This window comes from Pleurodeles waltl, chromosome 9 (genome assembly GCF_031143425.1).
Source record: "Pleurodeles waltl isolate 20211129_DDA chromosome 9, aPleWal1.hap1.20221129, whole genome shotgun sequence".
Lineage (NCBI taxonomy): Eukaryota > Metazoa > Chordata > Amphibia > Caudata > Salamandridae > Pleurodeles > Pleurodeles waltl.
This window is the reverse complement of record NC_090448.1, coordinates 699117477-699138158: the sequence shown is the minus strand read 5'-3', so window position 1 is coordinate 699138158 and position 20682 is coordinate 699117477. Positions and strand designations below refer to the sequence as shown.

At 45.2% G+C, this 20682-nt stretch overlaps 1 protein-coding gene across 1 annotated transcript in view; it reads left to right on the top strand.

Moving 5' to 3' along the window:
• The window catches only part of ATG2A (autophagy related 2A), a 2189461-nt gene that overhangs the window by 83587 nt on the left and 2085192 nt on the right, over positions 1-20682 (top strand). Inside the window, exon 6 of the mRNA XM_069207806.1 lies at positions 2040-2210. Within this exon, the coding sequence (XP_069063907.1) occupies positions 2040-2210 (171 nt within the window). The remainder of the gene's footprint in view (positions 1-2039; positions 2211-20682) is intronic.

Sequence of the window (20682 nt, the reverse complement as noted above, 5' to 3'; positions counted from 1 at the left end):
GAGGAACCACCGCTTCAAGTACACCGAATTTAACTATTTACACCTAAGGTACTTGATCCCGAAACAGGTGGCTGAGATGTTCCATGATGCCCTTGACACCTGCCATCGCTGCCTAACGCCTGTGCTGACTTCATACAAATGATATGGATGTGCAACGTAATTGCTTGCTACTGGGTACACGTAACTACCACGTTGCTAACGCTCCTGGGCAGACAGATTACTCCAGACGTAAAGACCCCACCGCAATCCTCCCAACCCCCTCCAGTCATTACGCAGTGGCTGAAGGATGTTGAGAAGTGGATCAGGGCCAAGATGGAGGTGATCTGACATACGATAGGGGACAGCATGACCGCACTGGGCTGGAATACCCTCCTGGCTGCAGTAAAGGCTAAGGCAGATGAGAGACCCACCCCACCTCTTAGGGGATACAAGCATGATGCTCACTCACATGCTTCAAGCACCTGCCCCATAGGCTGAGACCAACCCTAACAATTTCACCTTGGAGGAGTTACCTAATGTGGTTGCTCCACACAGGGAACACACCAGACCCAACTTTGCGCTACTCGTAAGCACTCCTGCCCTGCACATGTTGATCTCTCTGCGACCCTCAATGTGATTAGCACCCCTCATCCCTTCACATCCCCAGGCCCCTCGAAACCAGGATAAACATTCAGTCAAGTCTTGTGCCTGATCAGTATTGTTTCTATAGTTTTGCTGTTTGCGTCACCGTTGGCTGTGGTGGAATGCGCACTGCTCCTGTTAAGCCAAATATTTTCTACCTAATAATAAACCCATGTTTGTGAAAAGATGGATTCAGGTACTGTGGTATGAGATGGGACAACTACCTGCAAATGTACATTCATCTCATCCCAGGCATACATGATATATGAGCACTGAGCAATGAAAAATGGTCAATAAAAATATCAGGAAGTATTTTTTTTTTTTTTTTTTAAATAATTAAAATAAAAAAAAAGACTTATAATCACTTAGCCAAAATGCATCTCCCGCAGAATCCTGCTTGGATTATTTTCTTTCTGGTATCTTGTTCAGGGCTGTAGTTGGATAATCCATACTAGGAACTGTCACAACAGCAAAAAGATTTTCTGCTCCACAACCTAGAATTGACTGTACAGAAGAAAATCAACAACTGCTAAATTCATTGCATGCAAAAAGATTTAATTGATGCCTCTGAGACCATGTAATCCTGCAAACACAGCTTCCAGGTTATCTCAGGGTTGAGGATGTGAGAAACTTAACATTTTCATTCTGCCCTCCGTGTTGTTTGTCATAAACCAATCGGCAACAGGTTTGTAATCTGTCTTCATAAAATTCAATAGGAAGAAAGCTGTTAAGTGTGTCAGCATTTGAAGTACAAATGGATTATCCATCACTGTTGTGAACATATATTGACTTACTGCGCCACCGTGGAATAGAATGATGAAGACAAGATTGTTTTGGTGACGTATGCAGACATTGATACCCAAGAGGCTCGTATAGCCCTTCAGGCATAATTTACCTAGAGGAGGAAGCACAATTTTCTAAGGAGGAGTGGTCTAAACAAGAGTTTGTATCAGAAGGAAACCAAACCACACAAGTACCAAGACACTCCACACCAGGTTAGAAAACCTGCTTAATTGAAAGAGTCCCTCTGAACACACACCACAAATGGAATGGATCAAGCATATTCACTTTTTTAATAATCCTAATGGCACAAGAGTATCCACACGAAAGAGTGTTACCAAAGGTAAGCAACTTGTTCACCCTGGCAAGTTTGGCGCTCTTCAGTTATATTGTGTTCTGTTTTTCAGTATTGCTTATGCAAATGTTCATATATATAAATGAACCACCACTGTCTGCCACCTTAAAAGTAACTGGTGGTAAACACATGTGAACCCATTCCCCTGTCAGCCAGGTCTTAATAATTTAAATTCTTGCTTTAATCTGGATTATTTGTTGCACCAAGTTTGGGGCCTGCGTGAATTCTACCTGTGGTGGAACTTTGAGTTTAACAATATTTGTTTTCACTTCCCCCCCCCTAGAAGGTGGAGTCCCCATCAGACTCAGTCTTGGACGAACCATCACTGTTTGCAGAATCTCAAAGCCGGATAACGGGGAACACCCCCTCTGCTCTCGTCCAGATTGGCAGCTGCTCCGGCTACACAGAAATGACACTTAAACTGAAGCAAAACGAAGTGTTCCCTGGCCCAAAGGTCAGTTGTGAGCAGGGCCCTACAGCAATTAACTAACTGAGTTTATCCATAGCCTCTCTTTTGGTGCATGCCTTCATATGGAAACCTTTGTGCAGTTTGTGCCAGGGACAATTTATGACATGTTTCAGCTAAACAGCTTGACATTCCCAGAGAAGATGTACTAGGCGTGCACGTATAACTGAGAGGGACTCTGTACCTAGGGAAATTCCATGATTTTCTGGATGTGGCGAAATGTAGGGTATGGTATAAGGTGGATGTGTATCAGAAGTCATGTTGGCAAACTGGGTAGGGTTGAGAAGACCAGCATTCCACTGTTTGTAATTTTTGTTTTTGTTTTAATAATGTGTAGGATGGCTTGCTCTTCTCCTCAGAACCTGAAAGGCTGCAGCTGTACTCCCCATTCCAGCACAGATTGTCAAATGGCCACTTGTCTCATACAGAATAATAAGGGGGGGGAGAGGAGAGAGAGAGAGAGAGAAGAGGGGGGGGGAGAGAAGAGGGGGGGGGGAGAGGAGAGAGAGAGAGAGAGAGAGAGAGAGAGAGAGAGAGAGAGAGAGAGAGACTGAGACTGAGAGAGAGAGACTGAGAGAGAGAGACTGAGAGAGAGAGACTGAGAGAGTCTCATCCCAGCCTCAGTCATGACATGGATGCCTGAAACCGAGAGATGCTGCTTCTGAGCCACAGCGTTCACACTCAGCTTTGCAGACAGAAATGGGAGGTGGTGGGCGGCCATCAAGGATGTTTTACTTTTGTCCCCACAACAAATGGGGATTCACAATAGCAAGGTGAGGTGGTGAAAGTGAAGTTGCACGAATTTGAGGCCCCTATCCTATCAATGTTCAGTGAGACAAAGTAGCATTGGAGCTTCAGGTACATCAGCAGGATAGATCATTCACAAATCAGCCTTCTGGAGTGCTCCGGCGTGGGGTAGTTGTTCCCTGTAGTGCAGATCAATGTGGGAAGAAGGACCTATTATAGTCTTCCCTTCCTAAAATCATTTTTTTTTTTTAGCACAGCAGGCCAAGTTGAATTTAATTGGTGCTAGGAATTCTAATGCAAGAAAAAAAAAATCCTGGATGTTTCTTTGGGGCCACTGCTCTATACCACAAGTGCTCCCCAACTGCTAGGCCTCCTTGTAGTAGGAGAGATGCCTTTGTCACAGAAAGCTATAACTCTTTAGCTGAAGAGAAAGTGGAGCAGTGACTTCATCTGTACCATGTAATGGATGCCAATGAAAAGTAGACTGGGTGCAGTGCCTGTTGTCCATTAGTACTGCTAACTTGAAGGCTCTTCTACAGTTACTGGAACTGACTTAAAGCTAAGTGTCAGTCAGGCAAGAAGTGCACTTATGTGACAGGCACCACTAGTAAATTAGCTCAGAACTGTTGACGCAAAAAGGGAGTGCTGGGGAAGACAGCAGGCATCAAAGAGTTGGCATTTCAGCTTTTTGAAAGTACTCCCACATTCTTATTTTCCTCACCCCCCACCCCCTATATCCCCCCCCGCTTCAGACTCTCCTCCATCCTTCACTTCACCCTTCAATTTCTTTTTGAGGTCACAGGAATGTGGATACTCAAAGCCTGCACTGTACTTGGTTTCCTACAATTGTAACAAATAACTTAGAGAGGAATATGGAAAGGAAGCTCTGGAAGTGCAGTTATATCAATCGCTGTTCTCTGGAGACCGTGGCAACAGCACATCCCTTATCTTCTGTTAATGCTCTGATTGCTCTTACTGTGATCGCATGGCTACTATAGTTGATGCAAATAGTGACCTTTTATATAATGCACCCCTCAAATTAGGGTCCTAATGTCTAAATAGTAGGTATTTAGCCAAAGTATTGGTACCAATTTTTAACTCTATTGAAAGAAATGAAGGGACTTTTGACCCTGCCAGAATCCAATCTGAGACCTGTAGTTTGCACCCAAACGTCTGGAACAGCCCCCTAAATCGATAAACTATTTTATTGGCTTGTTTGATACACTTCTTGTTTAATAAACCAACACTCAAAACCCCCTTGATTCGTCAGTGTTTCAGGAAGACAATTCTGCTCAGGCTAATAAAGCCACCCATATCTTCCACAATGATTTTCAAAGGGTCTCAGTGTCACTGGTGAAACCGCTATCTAAACAATTGACAGTACAAGATCACTCTGGATATCCTTACATTAATTTTAAAATCCACTCAATCAAATGTGTCCTAAAGAAAGAACAGCAACAAATGTGTTACCTGAAAATTAACTAATGCCACTATCAGGCTGACTGGAAATCAAACTTGAAATTTCCTGTTGTGCACAAGTTTTAGTAAATGCTAAAGTCAATGAATTTTGTGGAGGTTCAAATTGAAGAAAATATATGAAACACAAGTTTGTTACCTTTCAAAGAGAAATTAAGGAGGAAAAGCAAGAAAAAAGGAAACAGTAACAACCTTGCAAGAAAAAGTAAGCAACAAAAGCATTCTACTCATTTGATTAGAGAAAAATCAGTTTTTGCTAAAGATGAGGAAGCAAGCGAGTAGTAGTGAGTATTTTATCTTGAAAAGAAAAGGAACCAACAACTTACAAGGAGGGGTATTAAACAACTAGGTTTCCTGCCCCAGACCTTTCTTTTTCATGTAAAAATCAAGCTGAATTGGAGTAAATTTATGAAATGATCTTTGGACTACATGCAAAGGCTGATTCATTTCAATCAATACTTTATGACAATAAGCAAATCAGTTTAGATCTCCCAAACAAAGATAAAATAGGAATAAAGTAAAAGCTTAGTGAAAATATGTCAACTGTGATCACGGAGAGCATTTGTGTTGATCCTTTCTTATATCTATTCAGCATTGATGTTTGTGGATCGTTGTTGCCAGTAAAACTTAAATCTATGGCTTTGCCAGGATGGTACATAACTTAAAAGCATACCTTCCACATTCTTCAAGATAATCTTGAAGTTTCAGCTTGCACATAAATGCAGGGATCCCTGTAGTGGATGCCTAAATATTGGTTATTATCTACTGACCTTCTTGAGGGGAATGAGAATTGTAGATGAGCTGCAAGTACCAAGATCAATCCTCAGATTTTACCACATTGATTAGGAGGCCCATCATGGCTCAGTATTCTTCTAGCAGACAGATCAGTTCACTTTGGGCTTGTTTAGGTTGAGAGAATGTCATCCTCAAATGTCAATAGCTTGTAGGTGTATTGGCGGAATGTAACATCCTTGATCTATGGATGTTCTTATATTTATTTATATATATATATATATATATATATATATATATATATATATATATATATATATATATATATATATAATATAATATTATATTTTTTAAGAGCTGCTCTAGATGGTGGTCAAATTGTAAAGGGGACTGGGCTGTCACCACTACTATGTACCTCAGACAACAGAAATTAGTTTTGATAACTGCTATTTTTATATTTATTCTAGCTAAGCGTGTTTCATAGATTGTGTCTATCTAGAGAAGTAAGCTATTTGCAGCCCATATTTCTTGTGGGCTTCCCTCCTCATTCCCCTCAATGCCTTTTTATCGTGGAGTGACCGGATTATCGCCTTCTGCCTTGTTTTCTCTCGATATCTGCTAGGTAAAGCGCTTAGTCTTACTACTAGTTGAGCAATTTAAGCTGAAGCCCATCTGGCCGGCAAGAACTAAGATGGACATCAGCCAGTCTAAGTGATTTGCCAGTATTTTAAAGTATATTTTGAGATACATGTTTAAATTAGAGATTTGACAGTACAAAGTGCAACTTGTGGGATTGTGACCCACTTTTGCTATGACAAAGATCATTGCTTCCACCACTGTGTGGTAGATCCTCCAACCGCAGCTAAAATTGCTAAAAGATTCCTCATAAATTGAGGGTAACGTGTTGCTTATAAAAGTTTTGGGTGAATCCATCTAGACTGGAGGGCCTGCCTGGTGTCTGCTTTCTGATCGTTCCTAAGATATCTTCTTTGGCCAGAAGATCATTGAGTTGGAGAGCCTGGGAAGGGTCACTGAGTCAAGATAGGCGAATAGTGCCTCGAATTAATTGAGGTCTGGGTATACAGTTTGGTAGTAGTTGTGGAATGCCAAGCACTTAACTTCTCTTGTTTGGGTTTCGCCATTTATAATCTCTCCTGTATTTCTACATGCTGTATTAGTTTTACCAAGAGTATGCCCACATTGTTGCCTCCTTCATGGAATTGGACCCCTCTCCTTTCAAGGGTGTGAGGCTGGCTCACTTGATATTGATTTCTTCCAAGTCTTTCTTATACTTCTGTTTGGCTTCCAGCTATGTGAGGTCTTGAGTTAGATTGTCTAAAGCTACCCTTTTCAGGTGGATAATGTATAATTGCTTCCTTGTGCCCACAATAGTTTTGTTTCCCCCGTGTTTTTGAACGTTAGTATTCTGTAATCTTTCTCCTGATTTTGTGAGGTGGCCCGGGTCCTTCAAAAGGGAGTTGTTGAGATGTCTTTGTCCCTGACATTCTAGGTTACAGTTGTGTGTCATGGGTCATTTGTGAGCGTGGGGAGTTTCACTGTGTATCCTATCATCTCTCGACCCTCAATCAGGTCTTGGTTGATGACGGTCAGTTGGTTTGGCTGCAAAATAATTCTTTCCCTTTTTTAAATTCCCTATCAACACCCTAAACATTGTGAACTTTGAATGGACCAAATCTATTGATTTAACTAGTGTTAAAAGCTAACTTTTTGATTAATGCTTTATATACCATAGCCGTTGATTATGGAAAAATATTACTTCTGGGAGACTTTAACCTGTGGGCCAATGAGGAAAGCGGTGGCTGCAGATCTTACTGATCATCTGTCTAGTCTGAACTTTGATCAGCAGGTGTTTACTGCCACCCATATTATGTGCCACACACTTGATCAGCTTTGGTCACTAAATTTGAGTATGTCCAAGCTTGTGGTTGCCCCATGTACCTGGTCAGACCATCATCTAGTCAAATTTTATATAAATGACGTAAAGTCTAGGAAATTCCCCTCCTGTCCAGGCACTTCTAACAGAAATAAGAAGCGAGTCAATCCTAATACCTTCTGTAACTCCTTGGCCCAGTCCTAACTGTCGGACAGCAAGAATTCAAACACCCTCCATGGGGGATTTCTCTGAGTGGCTTAGAGCAGCTAGCGACATGCATGCCACAATGCGCAAAACAAACTCAATCCGCTGTATATGGTATAGTGATGACTTAAAGAAAGCAAGACTCTCATTAGGTTAGTCTGAGTGGAAGTGGCAGAAAACATATTTGCAGGAGCAGCTCAAAGCTTATAAGAAATTGATCTGGGAGGCCAGGCATTGCTACTTATTTAATAAAATGTTAAGGTCGGAAAATAAAACCAAAGTAATATTCGACACAGTTACTGAACTTGCGAAACCAGACTGCTTAGATTCGGTCCGGGTTAGCAAGATGGTATATTGATGACTGAAAGAAAGCGAGACTCTCATTACAACAGCCTGAGCGGGACTGGCGGAAAACATATATTTGCAGGAGCAGCTCAAAGCTTATAAGAAATTGATGTGATAGGCCAGACATTCCTACTTAGCTTATAAAATGTTACAAAAAATAAAACCAAAGTAATATTTGACATGGTTACCGAACTTGCTAACCCGGACTGCTTAAATGCTCTGGTGGTCCCTACTCAAACATTGTGTACTTAATTTTTGTTTGAACAAATTGAGATGAAAACTGTCAAGGCGCTGGACTGCAGGGGGTTGCATTAGATCGGCTGACATACTTTCTATCTGACTGATTTTCAATTGGTCGGTCTCTCCCCTTTCTGCTCCTCCAAGGTCAGAGTTGAGTGTGGAGTACCACTAGGCTCTTCCTTCTCTCCCCTGCTATTCACCCTATATATCCGCCCATTGGTTCGTACCCGACAGAAGCATAAAGTGAAGGTATACAGTTACGCTGATGATATGCAGCTACTCTTTAATGTTGATGACCCTCCGGAATCTATCAAATTTAATTCAAAGCCATATGCTTTTCATCCGTGATTGAATGAACTGTCATCAGCTGAACTCAGACAAAATTGAGATTGTGATTACTAAAAATAAAGTGTTCAAATGGAATCCCTCCAAGTGGTCTCTGACGATGGCCACCTCTCCCACTTCTAAAGGTGCAGTCAAAAGCCTTGGGATGATAGTTGATGAAGACCTGTCACTAAACCCTGAGATTGGCACAGTGACCTCTACGTTCCCAGAAAAGTAAAAAAAAAAAAAAAAAAAAAAAAAAACATGAAATTCTTCTCCTTTTGACCCCATAATCCAGATTATAATTGCCCTGGTCATGTCACGAATTGATCACACAAATTCCCTCTACCTGGGCCTTCCCAAGGGTCTGAGTCAGAGACTCCAGCCTGTTCAAAACGAAGCAGCTAGATTGATTTGGTGCCAGCCCAGATTCTGTCATACCAGACCTCTACTGGTAAAATGACACTGACTTCCAGTCGCCCAGAGAACCCTCTTTAAGAACTGGTGTATTATTTTTAATCTTGCTATGGCAAAATTCTTTTGTGGCCTCCAGAATCTGGAACTATACCCCCAAGCACAATCTGAGGTCTGTGTTCCAAAATCTAATAGAGGTCCCTAAGTTCAAGAGGAAGGGACAGGGGGGATACAGGTTCTCCGTACTTGCCCCCGGCTTTTGGAATTCTTTGCCTAGTAACATCAGAGTTTTAGATCCTTGCTGGACTGGCGGGAAAACTGGCTTTTTAGACAGGCATATGGCTAGCTCTTGTGGCCCTCCCACTGTGGTGCTCACTGCGCCATGAAACCTTTTTTTGGAGTACGTGTGCTTTACAAATTTTCTTATAACATTGTAACAGGACATAGCTTTGTGTAGTAGGATAACTAAGCCCACCACCACCCCCTCCCCACCCCCCCCCCCCCCCCCCAACTCCCCCCTAAGGACTCCCTATTAGGTTTCGGCTTATAACAGTGTGAATTTCTCTTGGATGTACTGGGAATAACATACCTCTTTCCCACCTACTGCTCAGTCTTCTCCATCCCATCAGCCCCCTCAAGTGCTCATGACAAAGAGTTCCTTGGGCAGACTAGGAAGAGATAGTTCTTGAACTTGTTGCTCCCAGAGGTTTGTAGCTTTAAACTTTAGTGGCTTAATTCTGTCTCATTTATGCTGATTTTTTTTTTTTTTTTTTTTTTCTTTAAATGTATAAACTTTACTTTTCCTGCTGCACTTGAGTTAATGTCTGCATGGGTCCTCCTGTGCCTGCTGCCTACTTTTCTCCATTTTTTCTTATGTAGAAGTCATATCGCAAAGCTCTGAGGGTGCTTGGTTGTCACTCTTGGTCTTGTCTAGGCCCAGGACCCCATGTGCCTTATTAAGGGATGCAAATAATTGCTGCTTACCCTTCAGTTGAAAGATCATCTTGAAAAGGTGGCTGTCATAAGCTTTTTTTAATGTCTTTTGATGTCATAAAGTCTGTAATGGGTTTGAAGGATCCTTGCTGAGCCAGCGTGATAGGTCCTGGTAAAGGTGTAGTTGTGTTTCAGTTTAGGAAATGTCACCTCAGAGAGGCTGTTGGCTTGATGACGTGTACTCTATTCAGTACATCAGAACAAAGGAACCAGTATTGGTCATTTGGGTTACTCAATCCTTTCTGTCCCATTCTATTGGGTCTTTGCCTTTTCTTTCCAGGACAGCAACAAAGATGTTTCGGACGTAAGACTGGAGCTCACTGTTGTGCATTTCATGAGAGACACTACAAATACTTATGATGTTAAGTCTTGAGCAGTTTGCCAGATCTTCACATTTCTCCTAGAGAATCGTGTGCTGTTCCTCCATTACAAGCATTTCATTCTGCAGGTGCTTGCAATCTTCTACCTGTTTGTCCAGGTGTTTCTTCAGCTATTTGACCTTGTCTCCAAGGTTTTTAATGTCTTTCACTTCATGTCATTTTGTTTCCTTCCTTGGTGCAGTAGGTCTTTAACGTAGGTCTCTTTTCTTCCCTTACCTGCTGTCATTGTGATGGGGTTGTCTGGAGTCCTCCAGGCCTGATCAGAATGTTTTTCTTTTGCAGAGTGTACCAGTCTTTACAGTAGGGTGGCCTTGTAGGTCGCCACTCTTGTTGCTATCTCTACCGTTTCACCTATGGTTACCTTGTAACCATTTTCTACTACTCGCCCAGGACTTCCCCAGTGATGCTCCTAGTCAGTATGGCAGTCCCCAGGATCCGATGTAGCAATTCCAGCCAAGCCTTGAGTGCTGCTTAAAGGGTAGGTTTGTGTCTAGGTCTTTAGGCCTCTTGCACAAGTCCTTTGGAAGTTACTGTCTCAATTTAAATCTGATACTGTTGGGAGGGACAAGTCCCTACCATGGTGACAGATGTCTACCCCTACCCTGAATGCCCCCAGCTGCAGCAATGGTTTGATCCCTGATACTGATTTTTGTTGACATTGGTGAACATGGATCATGCATGTGCACCATAACAAAGACCTGCCTCATAAATCGTGATCTTGTTGGACCAGAAGGGACGCCCAGAATACTGTCCTCATAGTGGCGAAAGGCTACTGCTTTTGGCAGGACTTAAGTACCACAAGCGCAGTGGTGGCAGCATACTGTATGGTTATCACTAGAAATGAACAGGCCCTCTTACCTGTGGCACTGGGGAAGCCTGAGGCTCACTCATGTAAAGGTTCACTGCTGTGTGCTCAACTCACTGCTGGCCTACATCAAGTTACTGTGTAGTTGTGTGTGTGTGTCAGTGAGTGAGTCAGTCAGTGAGTGAGTGAGTGAGTGAGTCAGTGAGTGAGTGAGTCAGTGAGTGAGTGAGTCAGTGAGTGAGTGAGTCAGTGAGTGAGTCAGTCAGTCAGTCAGTCAGTCAGTCAGTCAGTCATGAGTGTGCTGGACCAGTGCTGGAGTCTGGGTCGCTTCCAGAGCTGCTGGGGTTGTTAGCTGCTGAAGGGCCTACCCAGGAAGATTTCTCCAGGGCTCAAGAAGAGTGCCTAAGACCTGAGGGACTTGGTAAGGAGGCCCAGGGATAGGGTGGCAAAGTAGTGATTGTGAAATGCTGTGTTGGCTGGGCGAATGGCCTACTTGATAGTGAGATGGTGAATCCTAAACCAGGAACTAGCAGCAGGCTAGTGTTTCCATTAGTGCACAGGAATTTCCTCTTGTCAGTGGCCTATGAAGTGTCCTTGGCAAGACACTGGGCATTAGAAAACCCAGGTATGTTGGACCTTATGTTCTGCTAGCCAGGGATGTGCATAGGCACAGAAAGGTTTCGTAGAACCAGTCCCGCTTGCCAGATAAGTGGTAAGTCAGACGCCGGTGTCCTGGAAACATCCCCTGACATTGGTTTTTATTCTCCATCTGTGTAGGAGGCTGGCCTGGTTTGTAGTGGGTACCAAAGGTGCTCACACCTTACATCTTATACCAGGTCCAGTTATCCCTTATTAGTGAAAAGTAGTTAGTGTCTAGAAGCCAGGCTGTCTAGAGGTAGATGTAGGCAGAGCAGCCAAGGGTGAAATAGGAGACATGCAAAGCTCTTGCAATGGCACTGTAGTCACTCAGTACTCGCACACATGAAAGACAATACTCTGTGTTAAAAAAATAAAGGTACTTTATTTTAGTGACGCAAGGCCAAAAAATACTTTTGGAGACTATACTCCCTTAGGAGGTAAGTAAATAGGTTGCAATGGGCCTAGGGGGAACACAAACCATATACTAAAATAGTGGAATGTATAAGCCGGTTTCCCACCTAGGCAAGGGTAGTGTGTAGAGGAACGCTGGGAGTGTAAGAAACCACCAAACGTTAGTAATAGACCCCACTCCAGAGCCCAGGAAAGCAGGAGTAAGACGCAGCAAGTTTTCTAAAACACACTAGAAGTCGTGATAGAAGATAATGCAAGAACCAGAAGGGACTGCAAGACACCAACAATGGATTCCCGGACCTGAAGACTTGTGGAAGAAGGTGACCAAGCTCAAGAAGCACTGACGAGTCCTGGGAGAACAGGAGCCCCTGCTAACCCGGACGAAGGTGCAAAAGAAGAACCACCTGTGAGAAGACAAAGTCAGTATTGCACCAAAGAAGACAGATGCGGGTTCCTGGTTGGTGCAGAAGATGTCCCACGCTGGATGGATTAATACAGTCTGCAGAATCCAGCGACGCAAACCAAACAAGCCTTGCCACACGCAAAGCTCGCAGTTAGCGGAAAATGGGGCTGTCCAAGACCAGGAGGGACCTGGTGGCCTCTACCCAGGAAGCGGAAACAGAGGGGGCTCTCAGCAATTCAGAGAGCCCTCAGAAGACCAGGCAGCGTGCACAGGAGCCCCACAGCCCCGGAACAAAGGAGGCGCATATGGAGGCCCACGCAGCACGACACAAAGGATTCCCAGGCCACCAGAGACCTACTCAAGAAGCTGTGCATCGCCGGATGGAGTGATGGCGGGGGTCTAAGCTGTGCTGTGCACAAAGAACTTCTTGGAAGGTCACACACAAGCCTTGGCAACTGCAAGTCACGCGGTGCACGGGGTGGGGGGGGGGGTACTGTCTTGCATGGGGGAGGCAAGCTCTTATCTCCATCATAGCTGGACGTTGGGACTGCTGGAGTCACTTTAGTCCACCACCCGTGTTGCTGGATCCACGCCTTTCATCTGGAGAGGGGACCCAAGCCACCGTTTGTCGCTGCAGAGAGGTGCCTGCTGAAGCAGGGAAGTGACTCAGTCACTCCACTGGAGATTCCTTTGGTTCTTCTGGTACAGGCTGAAGACAGACAGTCCTCGGAGGATGCACAACCTGGAAACTGTTGCAGTTGCTGGCAGGAGCTGAAGATACAATGTTGCAGAAGTGGTCTTAGCTTCTTTGTTGCAGTTTTGTAGAGTTCCTGGAGCGGTCAGCATTTTTTCTGTCGGTAGAAGATGAAGTAAAGGTTGCAGAGGATTTCTGCTGGAGTCTTGCAATCCGAATCTGAAGAAACACCCAGAGGAGAGTTCCTAAATAGCCCTGAGAGGAGGATTGGTCACCTAACCAGTTAAGCACCTATCAGGAGGGGTCTCTGACGTCACCTGCTGGCACTGGCCACTCAGATGCTCCCAGAGAGCCCCACCACCTTGGAATCCAAGATGGCAAAACCCAGGGACACTCTGGAGGAGCTCCGGGCACCACCCCTGGGGTAGTGATGGACAGGGGAGTGGTCACTCCCCTTTCCTTTGTCCAGATTTGTGCCAGAGCAGGGACGGGGGTCCCTGATCCAGTGTAGACTGGTATGCAAGGAGCGCACCATCTGTGCCCTTCAAATCCTTTCCTGAGGCTCTGGGAGGATACCCGTCTTATGCCTGTAACACCTATTTCCAAAGGGAGAGGGTGTAACACCCCTTTCCCAAGGAACATTATTTGTTCTTCCTTACTAGGATTGAGCTGCTCAAGCCCCAGGAGGGCAGAATCCTGTCTGTGAGGTGTCAGCAGCTGTAGCTGCCTGGAAAACATCAGAAGGCTGGTATGGCAGTACTGGGGGGTGTTTCTGTGTGGAGCCCCCAGAGTGCATGGGATTGTGCAACCAACACTGGAATCAGTTTTGGGGTACAATTCCCAGTTGTTGGACACCTTACTTGGCCATATTCGGAGTTACCATTGTGAAGCTGACCTATGTCCAGTGCATACTTAAAATGGCGTCCTCGCACTCACGAAGTCTGGGAACACAAACACACAGGTACTCTGCACCCAGTCTTCAGGTTGGAAGACCCGATATATAGGTGACTTATAAATGACCTGGTGCAGTGAAAATGGCTGTGAAATAGTGCATGCACTGTTTCACACAGGAGGCAATGGCAGTCCTGTAGAAGCCTTTGCGTGGGCTCCCTCTGGGTGGCAAAGGAAATGCTGTAGCTCATAGGGATCCCCTGGAACCCCAATGCCCTGGGTACCATATACTAGAGACTTATAAGGGGGGATCAGTATGCCAATTTGAAGTGAAATACTGAGTTACCAGTATGTAGTTAAAAATTTAGAAACGTAGAGAGCATGAGCACTGGCATCCTGAGTAGCAGGATACCAATGACAATTTAGAAAACAGTGAAACAGACTGGCAAGCAGGCCATAAACCATACGCACTGGGGTCCAGACTAGGATACTAGTGACAGTCAAATCACACTGATATCAGGCCGAAATTGGGGGTAACACGCCAAAAAGAAGGTACTTTCCTACAATCTGGCCCCTCTATGGTTGAATCTGCATGCTTTGCCATGGTCATTAGGAGGGCTGGAAAACTCCCGACTTGCAGCGTCCCTTCATGGAAGTGAAAACTTATGTCCTCACGGAAGTCCTACAGCTGTCACAGACTTTCAGAGTTGCTCCCTCCCTTTAACACGTCTTGACAGATACCGTCACCAATTCCTGGGTGAAACAATTAACTTGCTAGTCAGTCTGTAGACACATAGGAAGACAGAATAGACCACCACTGGGAGATCCACCATTGCTTCTCCAACAACCCACACCCTAAAGTATTGTGGTTCTGGCCTCTGAAAGTCAACTGAACCAGATTTGTTTTTCCACAACGCCTCTGGATTGAGAATCCAGATGCATGGAGGCCTAGGCAAAATCTCTTTTGCAATTTTTGCCCTTAGATCAGTCAATTCGAGTTGTCTTAAAACATTACTTGCATGCACTGTGGGACATGGTGGTTGAGATTTTGCCAATGGTCCTAGAGGACCTCTGAGCCAATTTAGCCCAAATAATTCAGGATGGTGAAGACTGCAACAAGTATAATTTGTTCAGCTCTGGACACTGCAGACTGTTATGTAGGGCAGTCAGTGCTAGTGTGGTGCTACGGTACCCAGAGTAGATTAAAATCCATGGATTTCTTAAGTGATGTCCAAGCATCACTAATGATTATGCCATTTGATGGCACCCCTCTTTTCAAAGACAATGCGCTCTCTGCTCTGGAGTGCTATAAATATATATATTTTTTTATAAAGCCAGTCCTCAGGGTACTTCCTGGGTCTTTCAGCACCCGTGCAGAAGTTTTCCCCAGTGGTATTGCCCGTTTCAAGGCTTTGGAAGAGGCATTCAACAGAGGCAACGTCAAAACCGGCCTCTGCTGCAACGGGCCTCCAAAGACTTTAGGAATAGAGGCCAGGGGTCCAGCGGACAGAGTCCAGGTCATCAGGCGGCAAATTACTACCTAGACCTCTGCACCTCCCTCTGCAGTTGCTTTAAACCACTTTAGTTTAGTTTGTGCACTTTCACTGAGTTGGAGACCAGATAAGTTATTTCCTCCATGTAGGAGGCTAGCTTGGCTTATAGTGGGTACCCTGTGGTACTTACACTCTGTGCCAGGTCCAGTTATCCCTTATTAGTAGAATAGAGGTGTTTCTAGCAGCTTAGGCAGCTAGAAGGTAGCTATGGCAAAGCAGCTTAGGCTGAACTAGAAGACATGCAAAGCTCCTACTATACCACTTATATCATATGCACAATATCATAAGAAAACACAATACTCAGAGTTACTAAAAATAAAGGTACTTTATTTTTATGACAATATGCCAAAAGTATCTCAGTGAGTACCCTCAGTTAGAAGGTAAGTAATATACACAAGTCATATGTATACAAACCCAAAATAGGTCAGTAATAGTACGAAAAGTAATGCAAACAGTGTAGAATTACAATAGGATGCAATAGGTGAACATAGGTCTAGGGGCGACACAAACCATATACTCCAAAAGTGGAATGCGAATCATGAATGGACCCCAGACCTATGGGAGCTTGCACAGGGTCGCTGGGACTATAAGAAAACAGTCAGGGTGCCCAAGATACCCCACCCCAAGACCCTGAAAAGTAGGAGTAAACTACCCCTGCTACTCCAATCGGACACAATAGTCGTGATATGGGGATTCTGCAAGAACAACAAACACCAGCAAAGCACTGAAGACGGATTCCTGGACCTGAGGACCTGCAAGGCAAGGGGACCAAGTCTAAGAGTCGCGATTGTGTCCAGGGGGGGGCAGGAGCCCAGGAAACCCCAGATGAAGGTGCAAGAAGGCTGCCTCTGGGTGGAAGAAGCCAAGGATTCTGCAACAACGAAAAGGGCTAGAAACTTCTCCTTTGGATGGAAGATGTCCCTCGGCGTGCTGGATGTTGCAGAAGTGTTTCCACGCAGAAATACCGCAAACAAGCCTTGCTAGCTGCAAGGGCTGCGGTAGAGGTTTTTGGGTGCTGCTTGGGACCAGGAAGGACCAGGATGTCACCCCTTGGAGGATATGCAGAGGGGGCGCTCAGCAACTCAGAGAGCCCCCACAGAAGCAGGCAGCCCCCGCAGAAGTACCCGTATAGGCACTTAGAAGATTTGTGAACCGGAGCTGGCTCAGAGTCACAAAGGAGGGTCCCACGACGACGGAGGCCAACTCAGAGGGTTGAGCACTGCAGGACAGAGTGCTGGGGACCCAGGCTAGGCTGTGCACAACGGAAATCCTGGAAGAGTGCACATGAGCCGGAGCAGCTGCAAATCACACAGTACACAGGTTTGCAGTCTAGCGTGGGGAGGCAAGGACTTACCTCCACCAAACTTGGGCTGAAGAGTCACTGGACTGTGGGAGTCACTTGGACAGAATTGCTGAGTTCCAAGGACCAGGCTCGTCAGGATGAGAGGGGACCCAGAGGACCGGTGATGCAGTCTTTTGGTGCCTGCTTTAGCAGGGGGAAGATTCCATCGACCCACAGGAGATTTCTTCTTGGCTTCCAGTGCAGGGTGAAGGCAGATGACCCCCAGATTATGCACCACCAGGAAACACAGTTGAGAAAGCAGTCAGGATGAGGCGCTACAATGTTGCTGGTAGTCGTCTTGCTACTTTGTTGCGTTTTTGCAGGCGTCCTGGAGCAGTCAACGGTTGATCCTTGGCAGAAGTCGAAGAGGGAAGTGCAGAGGAACTCTGGTGAGCTCTTGCATTCGTTATCTGAAGATTTCCCCAGAGGAGGGACCCTAAATAGCCAGAAAAGGAGGTTTGGCTACCAAGAATGGAGGATTTGCTACCAAGAGAGGTAAGAGCCTGTCAGAGGTGGTCTCTGACTTTACCTGCTGGCACTGGCCACTCAGAGCAGTCCAGTGTGCCCCCAACACCTCTGTTTCCAAGATGGCAGAGGTCTGGGACACACTGGAGGAGCCCTCTGGGCACCCCCCGTGGGAGGTACTGGTCGGGGAAGTGGTCACTCCCCTTTCCTTTGTCCAGTTTCGCGCCAGAGCAGGGCTGGGGGATCCCTGAACCGGTGTAGACTGGCTTTTACAGAGATGGGCACCATCTGTGCCCATCAAAGCATTTCCAGAGGCTGGGGGAGGCTACTCCTCCCCAGCCCTTCACACCTATTTCCAAAGGGAGAGGGTGTAACACCCTCTCTCAGAGGAAATCCTTTGTTCTGCCTTCCTTGGGCAGGGCTGCCTGGACCCCAGGAGGGCAGAATCCTGTCTGAGGGCTTGGCAGCGGCAGCTGCAGTGGAAACCCCGGAAAGGCAGTTTGGCAGCACTCCGGTTCTGTGCTAGAGACCCGGGGGATCATGGAATTGTCACCCCAATACCAGAATGGTATTGGGGTGACAATTCCATGATCTTAGGAATGTTACATGGCCATGTTCGGAGTTACCATTGTGACGCTATACATAGGTAGTAACCTATGTATAGTGCACACGTGTAATAGTGTCCCCACACTCACAAAGTCCGGGGAATTTGCCCTGAACGATGTGGGGGCACCTTGGCTAGTGCCAGGGTGCCCGCGCACTAAGTAACTTGGCACCCACCCTCACAAGGTGAAGGTTAGACATATAGGTGACTTATAAGTTACTTATGTGCAGTGATAAATGGCTGTGAAATAACGTGGACGTTATTTCACTCAGGCTGCATTGGCAGGCCTGTGTAAGAATTGTCTGAGATCCCTATGGGTGGAAAAGGAAATGCTGCAGCCCATAGGGATCTCCTGGAACCACAATACCCTGGGTACCTATACAAGGCATTATATGGGTGTACCAGTGTGCCAATGAGAATTGGTAAATTTAGTCACTAGCCTGCAGTGAACAATTTAGAAAGCAGAGAGAGCATAAACACTGAGGTTCTGGTTAGCAGAGCCTCAGTGACAGTTAGGCACCACATAGGGAACACATACAGGGCACATACTATGAGCACTGGGGTCCTGCCTAGCAGGATCCCAGTGACACAGGGGCTAAAACATACATACATACATACAGTGAAAATGGGGGTAACATACCAGGCAAGATGGTACTTTCCTACACTCCATGGGTGCCAAAGCATGACCTAGTTTAGATTGGTACTGATCCAGGATGGTTATGCCCGACCTGTCATACTCCCTCCAACAAAGGCTTCCTACAACAAGATGGCTTCCGGAGGACCACTTGTATTTTCCGTAAGGAGGTTCAGACTTTCTTGTAGAAGGAAGCCATCAGAGGTCTGGACTAGCTTTGACTGATGTTACTGTCAGGCACCAAAGAAGGACTGAGAACTTTGTCCTATTCTAGAACTACAACCACTGAACTTTTTCCTCTAGAAGAACAGGTTCAAGATGCTCACTCTGGCCCACGTTCTGTCTGCCCTGGATCCAGGCGACTGGATGGTGGCATTGGGTTTGCCGATTTACCTGTTTCTTCATCCATGTCCTGCTGTCTCTCAAGCACTATCTGTGTGTTCAGATAAGCACATCAATTCTCTGTGGTACCCTTTGGCCTCACCAGTTCCCGTGGGTTGTTCACAAAAGTGATGGTGGTAGCTTCTGCCCTGCTAAGAAGATTGGGAATAGCAGTTCCATGATCACTGGTTGCTAAAGACAGGCTTGTTTCAAATAGTCCTGAACCACCTCCAAATGATGGACGGCCAGTTAACAACTCTGTGTTTTTCCACCAACGTGCCAAAGTCACACCTGACTTCTTCACAGAAGCTCCCTTTAAATGCATCCATCTTAGACACAGAGCTGTTGCAAGCCTTCCCAGCGCTGTGGTGAGTTTATTTAACTATTTACACAGACACATTATTTTAGCTCTGGGCCTGTGCTCTTTCACCTACTTAGAAGTCATTTTTATTCCTCGTATTATTTTAGCAAAACTTCATTTTAGTGGAGATGTTTTATTATTTTTATCAGCTGCCCTTCCATACAGAATTTGTTATTTATTTCTTTGTACAACATTTTCATCCTGTGCTCAACCCAAGGCTCCACATGTTATATTACCGGGTATTGTCTGTACGAAGAGTACAATTTCTACCCTACACAGAAAAATATGTTTTGTCACATCAGGGAATTTCTAAGAACAACATGTTTTATTATAAAACACTACCCTGCCCTACCATATTAGAGGGGACATTCCAGCTAGCGATCTTATGCTGCACGTCGTCTTCGCAGTTTTTGCTGAAACTCTGCGTCTTCTCCATCGATGTGGGAGGTCTTCCAGTAGACCAACAGACCTCTTCTCCATCTATAGCACAGGTTTGGGGATCGGGTTTCCTGACGGAGACTAGACTTGCAGTTTAGGGCTAACACTGCTATTGCTCTCATGAAGGTTTTTAGTAGTGCAGGTAGGGATTTTAGATTCACTGTTGCGACGGTATGGTTGGACTTCTCCTCTGTTTGACTTTTCTAGTCACCGCAATAATAGTGTTGTGCTTCCTTAATCTAATAATCCCAAACCATGCATTTTTACATAAATTGCATTTGCTTCAATAAAATGTATTGAACTAAATACTGCTTCTGTTTGTCTTTGCATGTATGAGACGTGTATAACTGAGAGAAAGGGGTAAAATCTGTTCCACCAGGACTTCCCTGAGGAGTCTTAGAGTGTCATACAATAGACTACCTCAAATCACCTTTACTCTTGGGTTCTGGTGAGGTGCTGCTAGCTAGCTGAAAGAGTTAGGGCGACAGCTATCACACAGTGTGGAATAAGACTCAGTCCCCCAAGCTTGGTGGTGCTGCCGGCCAAAATCCAGCAGTCTTGTTCCTTCAATGAGTCGTATGACATGGCGCCACCAACGTTGGTTAGGCACTGACTTTTGGGATCTCACAAGTATCTGTTTCATTACGTGCTAAAGGCACACTCATTACCTTATACAGAGACGTCCGTGGTATTCGGGAATAGCCTCTTCAGCTAGATAGGTAGCACTCCATTTGACACTGTACGTTGTTCAAGCTTGAACCTTCAAAAAGGATTTCTCTAATTGGTGTTTCTATCTTTGAACAACACTGTTTTAAATATGGCGGGCCCTCAACTGGTTGTAATTGCAGCAAACATGAGACTCCCCCTTACAATACATTTAAGAAATAATGGCCTAACAGATGATGGAGGAGAAGTTACATTTGTTGTTGAGGCTCACAGCTTACAAACATTTTTTTTTTCTTCCTTGGGTCAGCAGCAAATGGCAACACACACACATTTCACACTGCACTCCAGCAATTATACCCACACAATATAGACCATGCGCATATTTAGAGATACCACTATCTTATCAAGGACACCAAAATTGGCT